General features: G+C 47.1%; 1 protein-coding gene across 2 annotated transcripts in view; it reads right to left on the bottom strand.

Annotated features, from left to right (window-relative positions):
- The window catches only part of LOC118316425 (acid-sensing ion channel 1-like), a 36580-nt gene that overhangs the window by 3819 nt on the left and 16452 nt on the right, over positions 1–16309 (bottom strand). For both annotated transcript variants that reach the window (XM_035644232.2, XM_035644231.2), the window contains exons 3-4: positions 491–641; positions 263–390 (exon numbers count right to left, since the gene is read on the bottom strand). In XM_035644232.2, coding sequence (XP_035500125.1) covers positions 263–390; positions 491–641 — 279 coding nt within the window. The remainder of the gene's footprint in view (positions 1–262; positions 391–490; positions 642–16309) is intronic.

The following is a 16309-nucleotide window of genomic DNA, read 5'->3' as shown; positions in this document are numbered from 1 at the left end:
TCGTAGTTAAAGTCTGAATTAATTATTTTAACAACCAACTGAGATATTAACGAGGTTCAAACATTTGTGAGGGTTTACAGATTTTATCGTCATAAATGATCATAAATTAAACATGCGCTGGGGCTTTGGACCATTGTTTTGACCAAATGAACTATTATTATTGACAAATAATAATAAGTTGCAGCTCAAAAAACAATTGTTGGACATTAATAAACCTCAGTTATCCCTTAACAAATACCACATGATGCAAAAGGTTTTGTACCCTTTGTTCTTGGCAGGAAACAAACGTCTGGAACCCGGGCGCCACTCCGAACCCGAGCTGGTCAATGAAGGACGGCTCGCTCTGACTGTGGATCTGAACTTTGACCCCGGCTTCGAACGACGTGTCGTCTGCAGGACGACAAGAGTGTGAAACCAGAAGTCTTGTCTCTGCTGAATCCAGCGTTTTTTCTCACCGAGGTGTAACAACCTAACAACGTTGTTCCCTCACCCGTCTCTCCCCAGACCGGCAGGTATTCGTCCTGCTGGATGTCCAGCATGAGCTCCAGTCCGTTACCCATCCCTCCCTTGGTGGTGACGAGGGGGGGGCGTCCGTCGCCGCCTGCGTTGAAGGTGTAACACTTCCCGTAGCGAGTGAAGACCTGGGACACACAAGAGGAAGAAGAAGACGAGAAGACACTGTTCTTTAACGTTCATGCTTTTGGTGATATAGTGACTAACTTTTCCTCTTTGAGCCGCAGTTATTAAAAATGAAACGCTGAGAAATGTCTCCAACAGCTGACATCTATAGACGGATAAAGAACTCCCGCTTTTCAATGGTGACAAACCATTTGTTGGATATTTAAAATTAGACTCATGAAAGCCCCAGTGTGTCATTTTTTAATTTTCTGGCGCCATCTGGTGGTAAAGTTGAAAACCGCAACCAAACGAGCGACCGGCAGGGGACACTTTATGGCGGCGAACCGCTGATTCCGTTTCCGGCAGCGTCTGAAAATGCAACGCGAACGCGACGTATTCTGCAGTTTTGTGCAACAACCGTATTCAACACGACGTAGAAACATGGAGACTCACACGGAGGTCGGGTCCACCTCAGCATACATATATGAACACATAGTTATGGACAATATATTCAACTTCTGTGAATGAGTTCTTCCAAATATTACACACTGTAGCTTTAAACCCAACTTGTGGCAAAGCTGTTTGTATGATATAAGTATGATATTTACCTCTGAGGTGTAATGAAGTAAAAGTATAAACTGACAATAAGTAGAGTACTTGAGTAAATGTACTTATACTTTACACCGTGGTGCATAAAGCTTCTCATCACGTTCCAGATCTTGACGGTGGTTTCCCACCAGGGGTCAGTGTTTGTCTCAGTTTCTGACGCTCGTGTCTGTGTGTGAAAATGTGTGTATGCACACAAACAGTACGAGAGCAAAGAAAAGCAGAGTGTGTGTGTGACAGAGAGAAAGGGAGGGCGGGAGAATGGAAGAGGGGAAAGAGAAAAAAGAGAGACGGGAGGAATATTCCTGTGGGTTTGTGCTTGTGTTACACAACCGGCGCCAGAGAGGTGATGGTGATTTAACATTCGTTATGGCACTTAAAATGGGCCTGATGTTACCATGGAGACCGTGCATCCCTAATCAGAAAGAATGGAGCCTTGATTTTTTTTTTTCTCGAGGAAATAAGCCAAGACACAAACGACAGGTGGAAACTAAAACTCTGAAAGTCACGAGATATACGATGGTAAATAAACAGAAACATTATGACCGTGGAGAGTTGAGCTCGGAGCGTTGGAGCCTCCAGTGTTGTGTTGTGAGTCACACAACTCACGCGGGGAGAACGGGCAAGAGTGGGAGAGCGAGGAGCAGTGGAGAGCAGGGACACAAAGTGAAAGGGACAGAGCGGGAGCGAGGGAGAGAGTGTGGATGCTGACGCTCGGAGCAGGCTATTGTTCAGCGTCATGTGGCACAGAATGACAGATCTACGATGAGAAAGAACAAACCAAGCAAACAATCGCTGGGAAAGGAGTTGGGGTCGGTGCCGAGGGGCCGTTTCAACATCTCGGCCATCGCTCGCGGAAAAGTCAGTCGGTTTGCAGAGGAGAAAAAACATCCAGACGCAGCGACAAGCCGCGACTAACGGGAGGGAAAACACCAAGGGAGGGATGTTTGTTTTCAAGGAGAGACGAAGAGTCTCTGCACAGATCTGCAGGGCTGTTCAACCTCCACGAGACGTCTGTCAGGTTCACGCTCACAGGCCACAGTAGCACCAGCGTTGGGTCGGGTCACAAGGCACATGGCAATCGTCGTAATCCGAAACGTAATCCATTGCATTGCAAAAATAATGAAGTCTAATCTGAATACTTTTGGATTATTTAAAAAAAAAAAAAAAAAGTGGACGCAACCACAACATTCCACAAATTAATCTTTAAAAACTCTTTAAACATCAAAAACATCGTCAACGCAAATACGATTTTGTTTAGCACATTCAGCATTTACAAAACAAACTCAAATCCTTGTCTATAAATCATAGAAAAATGAAACGTTAAGAAAACTGGCAACCTGAGAGGAGTAATATTTTATATTTAAAGAAAAGTGGTGATTTTAAAAATTGCCATATTTTAAAGACATCAAAATGTAACGAAGTACTGCTTGACACCTTGACAATGCAACTATAATTTGATTACACATTTTTAAAAATGTAATGTGGTCTGATTATAGTAACGTATTTATGTAATATATATATATATATATATATATATATATATACATAAACGCATATTTATATACTCCCTATTTTGTTATGTCAAACCTAACCACTGCACATTAAGCCTTCCTTCACAAGGCAACACTTGCACTATGTATAAGTCTATATAGACTGTTTTTATACAGTTTTTTACCTCTATTGTTTATTGTATATTGTATATTTGTGATGTTTCTACCTCTTTCCTGATGATGCTGCTGTGACAAGTGAAGTTCCCTGGCGAGGGATCAATGAAGTCGATCTTACCTTATCTTATGTTCACAGGCCCAGGCCCTGCACCAAGTTAGGTGGAGGTTGGCTTTAATAGCTTTTGCATAATTCTGCTTACAAGTAATAAACCCATAAAAAGATTTCCTTTGCTGGATTTCCTTTGCTGTTACTGTATTCAGTCATAAACCAGAGGTACTGGACAAAGATTGACCTTTTGACCTGATGTATGATGAAAAATGAAAGCATCACCAAAGTTATTAATGTTAATCTGGAATGAACCGAATGTCTGCACAATATTTCATATCCGGTGAAGAAACAGCCTCGATTTTTTAACGTCATCGTCCTTCGGTCACACTTATCGACGAGAGGAGGCGAAGTGAACATCTGTAGAGGCGGGAAGACGCTCCCCCTTGTCTGCACAAACGAGAGCACGTGTCGGATCACACGGCGACTGCACTTGTACTGTACTTCATAAATAAATCAAACCTCACACACATTAAATCCATTCATCGGATGACGGGCGCGTGGCGTTCACCAGCGTCTGATCAACACACAAGACGTGAGGCGTCGCCAGGTGAGACGTGTTCTCGCTCTCGAACAGTCGACGGCGGTATGAGAATTAAAAAAACGCGCACCATGTATAATGCACGAACGCTGCACGGCATGAACTCTGAGGCTGCTTGTTCCGTTTGCTACGGTGAATGAATAAACCATTGTGCACATAAGAAAGGAGGTTTGATACAGCAGAAAACATACGGAACATACGTGTTGCGATAAGTGTTACAGCGACAAAGAGGAATATCGGCTTCGAAGAGCAAAAATGAAGTCTGGTTGAGGATCGTGACGCATTGTGTTTTGTCATAATTTAGAGGTACTTCAAAAAAAAAAAAATCAATTCCCCCCTTTTTTCCGCATAATTTAATACACTACTCACCGACGGCAGTTTACTAGGCTGTAATCTTTGGAGCTCCGTGATCAATAAAGCTGCCACTCACTCCTGTATTGAAAAGCACTCAGCGGCGCTCCGCCGTTATGAATCTTCATGCACACAACTTATGCACATGATGTTTTTAGAGAAAACATTAGATTTTTTGAAAGAAATCATCAAAATCACAAACCCGGTGGCACCCTGCCATTCGTTTAACAAGGTCGTGGAAAAAAAGTGTAAAAAAAAATGAAAAAGCGGCGACTAACGGACGTCTCAGCGGGAAGAACAGTTCAGTCCATTAGTGTTCGGTTTGTTTTATGCCGAAGAGTTTTAAAGACTTGAAAAGCCGCTTCGCTAAAGTGCAAAAAAACACTCTCACTGTTATTATGTCGTACGCTTAAAAAAAAAAAACCAACTATCGCCGGAAAAATGATATTTAAAAAATGCAAGAGCGAGCAGCGCCCGCCGCCCGCCGGTGACCAGCGCTAACATACGTCCACGCTTGTTGCGTCCTGTTGTGGCGTGTTATGTAATTTACAACCTTGTAATCCAACAAGGATTTCCACTGACCTGGAAAAACAGAAAAAAAATGTCACACGTTGCCGAGTTCACTGCTACATGAGTACACTCTGTGAAGATAGATGAAAGGATTAATATTAATGAGAGAGTGTGAGTCTGCCGGCTCACTGGCACACGCCCACTTCACATATGCGTATTTTACATTTGATGTCACTTGATGCTTCGGCTCCTCTGCGTTTCACCGCAAACATATTCTACCTTTTTTTTTTTTTTTTGCTTCACTACATTAATGTGACAGTCGGGCTGCCGCTGGTCGTTAGTCACAATAAATCAGTTACACGCTCAATTTTCCTCTTTTGCTTTAGGTACTTGAAGTAAATTTTGCTGATATAGTACGTTACTTTTACTTCGGTAGAATTTCAAATGCAGTTTTTTTTTTCCTATTACTGGAACATTTTTATATTTTTGCTTTTTACCAGGCACTTCTTCCACCACTATGCTATGACTACGCTAAAATGCTAATATTAAACCAGAATAGCATATTCACCATCGTAGCATAGCATGTTGCTAAATTAGAAAAAGTGTAACTTGTATTTGTTTTGTAGTTTGGTCATTACCTGAAGATGGTGGTGCTTTGTTTAAAGTTCAAGACATTGTGAAATGAAAAGAAGTGCAAAGTCTGTGTCTTACTCATTTGATCTGTTTCTACGTGTTAAATTTGCATAAAGGTATAAGATCTGGTGAATTCAGATCACATGTTACCAGGTCACGTTGTGACTCAAGACGCACTTTTTCCCCACTCATCTTGGACGACATTTTTAAAACATCAACAGATTGTTCGTCGCCCCCGTCCTCGAACGAACAATCTGTAAAAGACCTTGAGGTAGAAATCAAAAGAATAACAAGAATGAACCATGTGCCAAGTCAGACCCCGAGCACCAATCAGACAACTCTCTGAGGCAGAGGCCTCACAAAGTGACTGTAATCTGTGACATCACTGTAATCTGTGACATCGCTGGATTATATACGACAAAGAAATCAGCAACATCGAAGGAAGCTGTGAGATCAAAGAAATATTTAACATCACAGGATTCTGTGACATCACTGGAATCTACGACATCAATGAAAACTGTGACATCACTGGAATCTACGACATCAATGAAAACTGTGACATCACTGGAATATACAACATGAAAGAAAACTGTGACATCAATGAAAACTGTGACATCACAGGATTCTGTGACATCACTGGAATCTACGACATCAATGAAAACTGTGACATCATAGGATTCTGGGAGATCCAAGGAAGCTTTGTTTGGTGTATATTGATTAGTAAGTCAAATAGTAAACACATTCAGAAGGCGTACAGTACCTGAACAACACAACAGCGGCGAACGCAGAGGAAGAAATATTAAAAAACGTCATGGCCCAGCAGTGGGAACGAGCCTCGCAAGACGAACACAACATGAAGGCTCAGGAGAACGAAGAGAAGCTCAGGAGGGACCTGCGCAGGATGAAAGAAATGTTCATCACGTACGACGAGAACCTCCGCTACCAGGAGTTGCTCGGGAGGAAAACGAGGACGCAAGGAAAGACCTGCGACTGCGGCGAGGAGGTCTCGCGGCGGGACAACGCGCTGCAGGAGGAAATCTCGCGGCTGCTCGGCCTCCTGCAGCAGGAGAGAGCCTCGCGCGAACGAGCGGAGCTGAGGGCGCGGGAGAAGGAGGACGATCTCAGGAAAGAAGTGAAGACACTGGAGGAACGGAATTCTCTGATGGAAGAGCGCTGCGCACGTCCAAGCGGCGGCGCGTCCATCAAGGGGACGGGCGGTCATCCGAGGAATAAAAATGAGGAGCTCACGCGGTCGCCGGAGAACAGGAGGAGTTTCATCGCTGGCCGTCATATCAACGTCTACAGGAGCCAGAGGACTCTGGTGAGGTCACAGGTGGAATCAGCAAAACCCAAGCTTTTGCACACAAAGGCTAAAGAACAGTTGAAGCGTGACAGCCGGACGAACGTTGCCTCGCGCGTCAAGATCCAGTCCCACAAAGAGCAGGTGGAGAGGCAGGTGCAGGAGGCCTGCCAGGCCACAGGGGGGCGCAGCAGCCAGGAGCTGACCAAGTTCCAATGTGACGACAGGAAGTCGTCCACACCCGGTGACCAACTGAACCTGACAGCGGCGCCGTTACAGGAGCCGCTCGACGGGAATCGGGCAGATGTGGAAGCCCACAAAGTCCAAACTCCTGAGGAGGAGCAGGAGGAGGTCAAGGAGCAGGAGGTGGACGAGGAGAAGAAGGTGCCGGGGGAGGCGGCGAGGGTCGCACCAGCGCCCGAGCCTCCGCACGTGGGCAGTGAGCCCGCCGAGAGGAGTGAGCGCTCACTGCGCAGGAGGCTCACTGGCTCTGGCGGCGAGGGTCAGGACGTTCCGCGGTGGGACGGAGACAAAGTGAGGGCGAAGGAGAGCGAAGAGAAGCTCAGGAGAGAACTGCAGCGGATGAAACAAATGTTCATCGCGTACGACGGAAACCGAGACGCGCGGAGAGACTCGCGATGCCAGTGAGGCGGTCTTGCCGCTTTTTTTCTCAAAAAGCAACTTGAAGGATTTCTAACATTTTGACAATATGCATCAATAAGGTTTTTTTGTGTGTGTGTGTGCTATTTCTTTTGATCTGGGTCTCATTGTTTCATTTGATCGTCGTATGCTTCTGTATCTTTGTAAAGCGCTTGCTCTGCGAAAGACGCTGATGTATATTAAATAAACTTTTACTTACCTTCATTGTGGATTTACACTCGCAGAAACTATCCAATCAATGTGTCTGAGCTCTAAATGATTGATCTAACCCTCCGTCCTCGTCCACATCTGCTCACATGAGGGGACCAGGTGTGGATCACACTATGTACTGCTCTGTGTTACACCTGGAGCTCAATCACAACCTCTTGCGACTGCTTCCATCCGACGGCAAATCCATCGCATCGTTCTTTTAAATCTCATTCTGGACCGAAATCGTGGGCCGACCGACGACGCGACAGATTGACATCTCCGTCCCCGAAGCCACGTCGCTGACCACAATCCCACCTGCGCTTCTTCAGATACAATGTGGTGTACACAGAGACTCTTTATCTCAATTAGAGCGACGAAAAAACCACCGTCCACTGATCGAACACCACTTAGGACCAGACTGAAATATGCCAGAGGAGCCTGCCAAGGACGTTTCTCTGAATCTGATCTGGATGGATTGTCTTGACATTTACTGAACACATTGGCGACGCCCTCGGGACAAATTCCAACTTTGCTCAACTTGCCCGTATTAGTCCGGCAGCTCTCGGTTCATTTTCGCTTTTCCAAGAGGCGTCGCCAAACGGACGCAGACCAAAGATGCCTCCGGACGCAACTGTTTAGACGTACAACCGGCGAGAAAACAAAAATGTCGACAGACCAGAGATGATGTGATGTCTGTGATGATGTGAACAAGTGCTGATGTTTTGGTTGTAGAAATCAAAAATCAAAAATCTGGTACTTTTAGTGGAATGCTCGTTCATCAGCGGCGGCCATCTTGGTTGTTTACAAAAGTCGCTTCTCTCTCTCTCCCAGTCTCGGTATATAAGCCCCGCCCATTGTCAGATAATCGGTTGTGATTGGTTGTGATTTCTGCCGGAGGGAAATCACTTCATGTTGCCAGCAACTGGAGCAACGTGACTTAGCTGGGCACTGTTTTCAGAAACATGCTGAACCACCGTACTTTGTCTGAAGGTCATCGTCGGAACAGTGAGAGAGAGTTCATTGATGGTGCGAATGAAGAGCACCAGGTTCAGCACAGCGTCGTGATCACAGCTCCTCCACGGGATATTTACAACCGAGGGGGGGCGGAAACGGGGGACGGGGGCTTTTTGAATGCTCGAGGAAAAATCACTTTAATCGTCATAATCCAATATTTCCAGGAGGCCGCCATCCGTCTCCCTCCTACATCACATGCTGCTCCGCGGAGGAAATTTCATAAAAGCCTCCTCCGGTGCTGTGAGGGGATTTCATCCGTCATATTTTGGGATTTTAACCCACAGCTCCCACACAATGGAGACATTTCTTTCCCTCCCTGGTCTGCGTCACCCTCCCCTCACCTCCCTCGTGTCTCCCGAACTGTGATGTTCTTTCCCCCCCGGTGGACTCTCATCTCTCATCTCTCTCCTTCCATCTCCTGCCACACTTCGCCGCCCGCCCCCCTGCTCCATGTGATGAATTTTTCACGGGCCGGCAGAGACCGTCCTCCTCGTCCTCGTCTCATCTCCTTCCTCAGACACCGTCCGGGCTCTCGGTACCGCTCACCTTCAGAGACCAAGGCATCGCAGCGCTGGCTGAGGAGAACCCCAGGGGACGGCAGGAGAGCAGGGCAGCATATCATGTGCGGAAGTGTGCGTACACTCACTTGAGTTATGTGGGCCTGAAAATCTGAACTGTGGCTGATCGCGGGGTGAATGGAGAGGAAACGGGGTCAATGGAGGCACGTGTCGTCATACGACGCCTGGCAGGTGAGAAGAGGCGAGAAGGATCCTTCGTGTTGCTGCTCCGGGGCCAGGAGATGAGATTGTGCACTCGAGCGAGAACCGATAAGTGAAATACTAAAAAGTACAAGAAAGTTTCAGCAAAATGTCCCTGAGGTGCAAAATTAAAATGGCCCCTGGAACAGGTAGATGTTATTATAACGTCAGTATTGATGCGTCAACGCCGGAGCGGTGAGGATGGTAACTGGACGACATTTCATTTTAGTCTTTACAAGTCACATTCATACAGCGCGTCTATAAGTGTGTGTGTGTGGGGGGGGGCATTAAGGCCAACGACCTTCTGGTCAGTGGACGACCCGCTCTACTGTATCTCCATGTACCACAGCCGTCCCCCTGTACGATCAGACAATCCATCCCCTCTTCAACCGCCAGAAAATGAATCAGGTTTTTTTCCCGATAATAATACATGAATATTTTGTCACAAACAAAAAAAATAATTTCTATTTCTTGTATCTTTTAGAAAGTGAATATCTACAGGGAAAAAATGAAAGCACTAATACAATACATATATACATGTATATCCATCCATCCATTATACCGCTTTACCCCTCATACACCCCTCAGAACTACTCGAGCTGCTTTGCACATTGCGACCCTTTCTCCTGCCTCTGTCCTCGTGCTGAACCCTGATATGCAGAAGGTCCATCTGGGATGTGAAAACCTCCTCTGCTGCCTCACTACCCCCCCCGAACGTCTCAGTCATCACGGGCACGCCGACAAATCTCCTGCTCGCCCACCCGCTTGTTCCAACCAGGAGCAGGAGCCCACGCTCATCCAGGGAGGCCGTCATCCAGAGAGGCCATCATCCAGGGAGGCCATCATCCAGGGAGGCCATCATCCAGGGAGGCCATCATCCAGAGAGGCCATCATCCAGGGAGGCCATCATCCAGAGAGGCCATCATCCAGGGACGCCGTCATCCAGGGAGGCCATCATCCAGGGAGGCCATCATCCAGGGAGGCCATCATCCAGAGAGGCCATCATCCAGGGAGGCCATCATCCAGAGAGGCCATCATCCAGGGAGGCCATCATCCAGGGAGGCCATCATCCAGAGAGGCCATCATCCAGGGAGGCCGCGTTCCAGATCGTACAGTCTTGTCTGTGGTCGTCACACACCTAAAATGTGTGCATGTGTAGATGTTTATTGGCAGGTATGTGCGTGTATATATATATAGTCTGTGTATGTGTCTAATCATATGCAGTTTGTATCAATGAGCTGTATCACCCACCTGCAGCAGGATGGAGTCTGTCACCGAGCATTTCACCTGACAACCAGACACGAACATGCCGACGACCTGAACACGTTCTCATAATCGACAGCGACTTCAAATCCACAACGTCTTCACCCTCTTCATGAAACTTCATGAAATGACCTTCTTAATGTCGACTGAAGAAGACTTAGCTCGGGCCCAGTGGAGCCATTGTGTTCTTAACGTGTAGTGTGATGAGTCTTTCCATTAGGAAAACAGTCAGACGGCGTCTCGGGGAACATGAATAAGTCAAACACCCGATGTTCTATGAGACGAAGGCCGTGAAGGAGGGAGATGCGGACATATGGTGAAGTCAGAGGACGTGACGCTTCACATACACTCACGGATGCACATTGGGGATATACGGTGATGGGTGGTGCGTGACATACATGCATCTCCGCTCCGTTTCCGTCTCTGTGGTCTCGTTGCACAATGGAGCACTCGTGGATTTATTTTGGGAACCGTGGCATGATTCAACATCTGAGCGGCTACAGTAGATCTGCTCCGGGGCTGGAAGCCGGACAACAGCGAGAGATCGCCACGGGGGGGAGCGCGAGAAGGAACGAAGCCCGTCACCTTCATTCATACGAAAAAACACGAAAAGACAGATCGAGGCGCCGTCCCGCCGGAGAAGAGAAACCTTTCCTACTTCTGTGGCGCTATAACAAACCCCCTGTTTCATCCACTGTCTTCCATTTGAGCTTTTCCCAAGACACCAGAATGTGGGATGAACTTAAAATTAATGAATGCGTTCATTACAGGGACGCCTGTCCCTTTTTTTTGCTGCAGTTTAGAGGGCGGGAAATCTGTCAGGAAGGGAAAAAAATAAAATAATCAGCTCCTGCAGCTCTTCCCCTGGGGTGAACCTCCTCCGTGTGACAAATTTCACACTCTGCTGAGAGGAATCCGCTGAGGCTTTAGATTCCGCGGGCCTGTCACATGCTGTTGCCGAAATACCAGGAGATTTCTTCATTTTGCAGATAGTGCGTGTAAGCAAATCCAAACACGCCGCGCCATGGCGCCCGCGTCTCCGTACCTGCGCCGCCTCAACGCGGCGACGACGAGGACCAAGGAAGGAAGGATGGAGGAGGAAGGATGGAAGAGGAAGGATGGAAGAGGAAGGATGGTGGAAGGAGGATGGAGGAATGAGGATGGAGGAGGAAAGATGGAAGAGGAAGGAGGGAGGTGGATGGATGAAGGATGATCGAAGTAGGAAGGATGGAGGAGGAAGGATGGAAGAGGAAGGATGGTGGAAGGAGGATGGAGGAGGAAAGATGGAAGAGGAAGGAGGGAGGAGGAAGGATGGAAGAGGAAGGAGGGTGGAGGACTGAGGATGGAGGAGGAAAGATGGAAGAGGAAGGAAGGAGGTGGATGGAGGAAGGATGACCGAGGAAGGAAGGATGGAGGAGGAAGGATGGAAGAGGAAGGAGGGAGGAGGAAGGATGGAAGAGGAAGGAGGGAGGAAGGAGGATGGAGGACTGAGGATGGAGGAGGAAAGATGGAAGAGGGAGAAGGGAAGATGGAGGATGGAGGAAGGAAGGATGGAGGATGAAGGATGGAAGAGGAGATGGATGGAGGAGCAGGGATGGAAGAGGAAGGAGGGAGGAAGGAGGATGGAGGAAGGAAGGATGGAGGATGAAGGATGGAGGAAGAAGGATGAAAGAGGAGATGGATGGAGGAGCAGGGATGGAAGAGGAAGGAGGATGGAGGATGGAAGAGGGAGAAGGGAGGAAGGAGGAAGGAGGTCAAGGTGTCAACGGCTAATGTCCCGTTTGTCAGATGAATGAGGTTTAATGTACAATGGAACGGTTTAATTAAAACCCAAATGTTTCATTAAATGAATGAACTGTATCATTACTTCACACGATGGTTGAACTGAGTCTGCAGCTCCGGTCAAACTACATCACACGATACGTTTTAAAAAAGCCCGTGGACAAATGTTTCTCCTTTTAAAATATGCATCAGTGGACTACACATCCAAACCCTCTGGCCATTTAGGATTTTGTGTGTGTGTGCGTGTGTGTGTGTGTGTACGGGGGGGCGTGTAGGCGTGCGTGCGTGTGTGCAAATTCTTGTTTTGGAGAAACTGCAAAAAGGACGTTCGACTGGGATTTTCAAGGGGAATGAGAACAACAGCGTTCGGCCATTTCTCTTTTTGGTGTCGAGCCCGGTGCTTCAAAGAATCAATTCTTATTTTACTTGTCTCACCGTCTGTGCGTCTCTTTGGTCGGTTGGACCGACAGGCAGTGACACAACCGGCGAAGATATTTTTGCAGTCAGAAATATGTGTTTCATTCATTAAATGTGTTGTATGATAGTTTAATATTGTCGCGTCCGTGTTCTTCATCGGCTGCAGTCTGAACTCTGGCACCACTTTCACACTTCCTTTCACACCTGCACTGCAAACCTGACATTTCCTGGACACTGGCCCCGAGGAGCTGAACGTGCGAGAGGAAACGTCCGAATCCGTTGAACCGCTGATCAAACAGACGTCGCTGCACAGAGCGACTTCTCTGCCGCAGTGCAAGTGGATCAGCGTCGTTTCTCCTTCACGCTCTGCCCCGGTCGCCGGCCGTCGGCCAAACCAAACACAATATATTCTCCAGGGGGTGGAGGAATGCGTTCGCACCGACATTCTACAACGTCCGCACAGGAGCCGGATTCTCCATCGCCACCTTCTGGAGTTCATCAGTCTATACTGTACAAGTAGCCCCGTTACTGTCCCACCCAGTCGATCAGGGTTAGCTTCATGCTAACAGAAGAAGCGCTTTGACCCAAACTTTAACCACACCTACATCTTCATCATCTCCTGCGTTTCACGCCACGTTACTCGTGCAACGTTTTTCATGTTCACTCGCGCTAGTAACGCAAGTGAACGAATACTTGACACCCGTTCTCTTTCGGACGCAGACGTCAAAACCGTCCTTTATTTATTGATTTATTTATTTCTATCTTTTTTTACTCTAGCACTTTGAGGTCGCTCTTAGCAATGCAAAGTGCTCTGTAAATGAAATTTAATATTATTATTTTTATTACTGTCTGCGAATTTTGGAGGATCTCAACGATATTTGGCGACATGGCGCCACGCGAGTTCAAATATTTAAACTCGAGCGAGTGAAGCGAATGTCACACCTTTGCATTATTCGCGTGGTCTCCCCCACTGGACCTTTCAAACTAAAGCGAGGCGAGCAGCGTTTCCCAAAACTCGGTTTTAGATCCTGGACAACCCCAGAGTCGTGCGGACGCAGCAGTGACGCGTCATGAGAGGGAATTGAAGTAAAGTGCTTCGCGTGATCGATAAGAATATAAATTTAGTCCATTTATTTTTTGAAGATGAGGTAAAATGCAAATGTGACTGGTTCGCCGCCCACATCCATTAGGCTGCGGCCGGGAGCTTCTCTCTCTCCGCCCACGGAGCGGACGGAACTGCCCCAAACGGAGGCTTTTATCGAGAGGCCGGCGGGTTCGCAGGTGATTTGCAGGTTAATTTGCCGTTTAACGTCCTGGAGCTGTGCTGCCGATTCGCTGCTCCATCCTGGAAAGTGAGTTTCCATTTCCGCGAGTCCTCCATCCTCGACGACCACATGGTCCCGACCCGGATAAGTTTATGAAATGGAAACGAAGAACAGTCTCCCTGCATTTTGTGGATCATCCATCTTCCCCAACCCTCCTACTTACGCAGACATCGTCACGACTTATTACTTTATATGATACGTTGGACTATGAAGCACACGTTTCACTTAATCTTCCTGACTCTTATCTTATCATTACACATCATCATTATAACTGATTTATGTTTCTGTTTGCATGTTCATGCATAGTTTTTCTGTTTGTTTTTAGAGCTGCAACAGTTAATCGATTAGTAATCGATTACTAAATCAATCGCCAACTATTTTGATAATCGATAAATCGGTTCAAGTAGTTTTTATGGAAAGAAAAGTCAAAATTCTCTGAATTCAGCTTCTTAAATATGAATATGTTCCGGTTTCTTTGCTCCTCTGTGGCAGGAAACTGAATATCTTTGGTGTGTGGACAAAACAAAAAATCATCTTGAGGTTTTGGGAAACACCATCGACATTTTTTATGACATTTTATGGACCAAACAACTAAACGATTAATCGAGAAACTAATCAACAGATTAATCGATGATGAAATTAATCATTAATTGCAGCCTAGTTTTTTGTGTCATCATTTGTCTTGTCATCTTCTGTAAAAAATTATATATATATATATATATAAAAATAAATATATATATATATATATATATGAATATCATTTATAAAAAGTGCACATTTCATGAGTAGAAAAAGCATCATTCATGCATCAGAAGGTAAAATCTCTGCCGTCAGACGAGTCGTCTACAGAAGTCCAAACCGTTTGCGACAGTCGGCGGCTTCAAGCTGGAAACTGCCTCAACGTGCGAGTCGCACCGACGAGACGCGGAGTCGGAGAGCAAACGCTGATGTGTGTCGAAGTGTGTGTGTGTGTGTGTGTGTGAAGGACTGAGTGCAGAAATATCTGGGCCCATTTGCAAAACATTCAAGAGATATGAAATTGGAAGCTAATGAGAATTTAGGAGAAGCATTTCAAACAATATTTAACTTGGACGAATCACTGAAAGAGGCTGAGCGATTATAAACAGAGTCACGCCACAACTGTGGGACGAATGGATATGAAATTGCAATTTGCGTCTGTGAATCACGTGGCTCTCATGAATTATTTCTCCAGATTTTCATCTGTGTAATGGATTTGAACTATTTTCTAATCGGTAAGAAATGAGGCAGAAAAATGATTTCAGCTGCGATGCTTCTCTCTGTCCCGCTGAGTTCACAGGCCAGTGAGTAATGTGGGCGAAAGTTCAGGGTCAGGTCTGCTCCACCTCTTGACAGGCTGTGGTTGCCATGGTGACTAAATAAAAGGGGGGGGGGGCGACTAAGGGCTCATTTAAACAGATATTCACCGTGATCCTAAACAGACTCGTCAGACTGCGTCTGTCAGGGAACTTGTTCGTTTCCTGAAGCCTGGAAAGAAAAGACAAACAACACTCCTGTTGTTTCCTTGTGAGGAGGAAACGTCCCGGGTCAGAGGCGTTATTCTGCCTTGCTCCATTCCTCCCTCCTCCTTTCTTCATCCTCCCTCCCTCCTGCCTCTTCCATCCTTCCTCCTCCATCCTTCCTTCCTTGGTCCTCTTTCCTCCATCCTCATTCGTCCTTCCTCCATCCTTCCTCCTCCATCCTCAGTCCTCCATCCTTCCTTCCTTGGTCCTCTTTCCTCCATCCTCAGTCCTCCATCCTCCATCCTTCCTCCGTCCTTCCTCTTCCATCCTTCCTCCTCCATCCTCAGTCCTCCATCCTTCCTCTTCCATCCTTCCTCCTCCCTCCATCCTTCCTCCAACCTCCCTCTTCCATCCTTCCTCTTCCATCCTCCCTCCTTCCCTCTTTCCTCCCTCCTCCCTCTTCCATCCTTCCTCTTCCCTCCATCCTCCCTCCTTCCCTCTTTCCTCCCTCCTTCCTCTTCCATCCTTCCTCTTCCCTCCATCCTCCCTCCTTCCCTCTTTCCTCCCTCCTCCCTCTTCCATCCTTCCTCTTCCATCATTCCTCCTCCCTTCATCCTTCCTCCTTCCCTCTTTCCTCCCTCCTCCATTCTTCATCCTTCCTCCATCCTATACTTCCTCCCTCCTCCATCCTTCCTTCCTTGGTCCTCTTTCCTCCATCCTCATTCGTCCTTCCTCTTCCATCCTCAGTCCTCCATCCTCCATCCTTCCTCTTCCATCCTTCCTCCTCCCTCCCTCCATCCTTCCTCCAACCTCCCTCCTCCCTCTTCCATCCTTCCTCCTCCCTCCATCCTCCCTCCATCCCTCTTTCCTCCCACCTCCTGTGAACCGGGTCAAGATGTGGAAGTGATAGAGATTTTCCTGCATCAAAAACTCTCTCTGAGCCGTGAAGTCAACTTCAGACGAAAAGCTCTGAGTCATGTGAGAGGTTCGGGCCAAAAGCACAACCTGAGGCCGGCTGGTTTTCTCTTCCTCTGACTGTAAAACGTATTGCCCGATGCCTTGAACCGAGCAGTGAAGTGTTAACT

The sequence above is a fragment of the Scophthalmus maximus genome, chromosome 3 (genome assembly GCF_022379125.1).
Source record: "Scophthalmus maximus strain ysfricsl-2021 chromosome 3, ASM2237912v1, whole genome shotgun sequence".
In the NCBI taxonomy this organism is placed as follows: domain Eukaryota; kingdom Metazoa; phylum Chordata; class Actinopteri; order Pleuronectiformes; family Scophthalmidae; genus Scophthalmus; species Scophthalmus maximus.
Note: the sequence above shows the minus strand (reverse complement) of the source record. Positions and strands in the feature narration are given on the sequence as shown.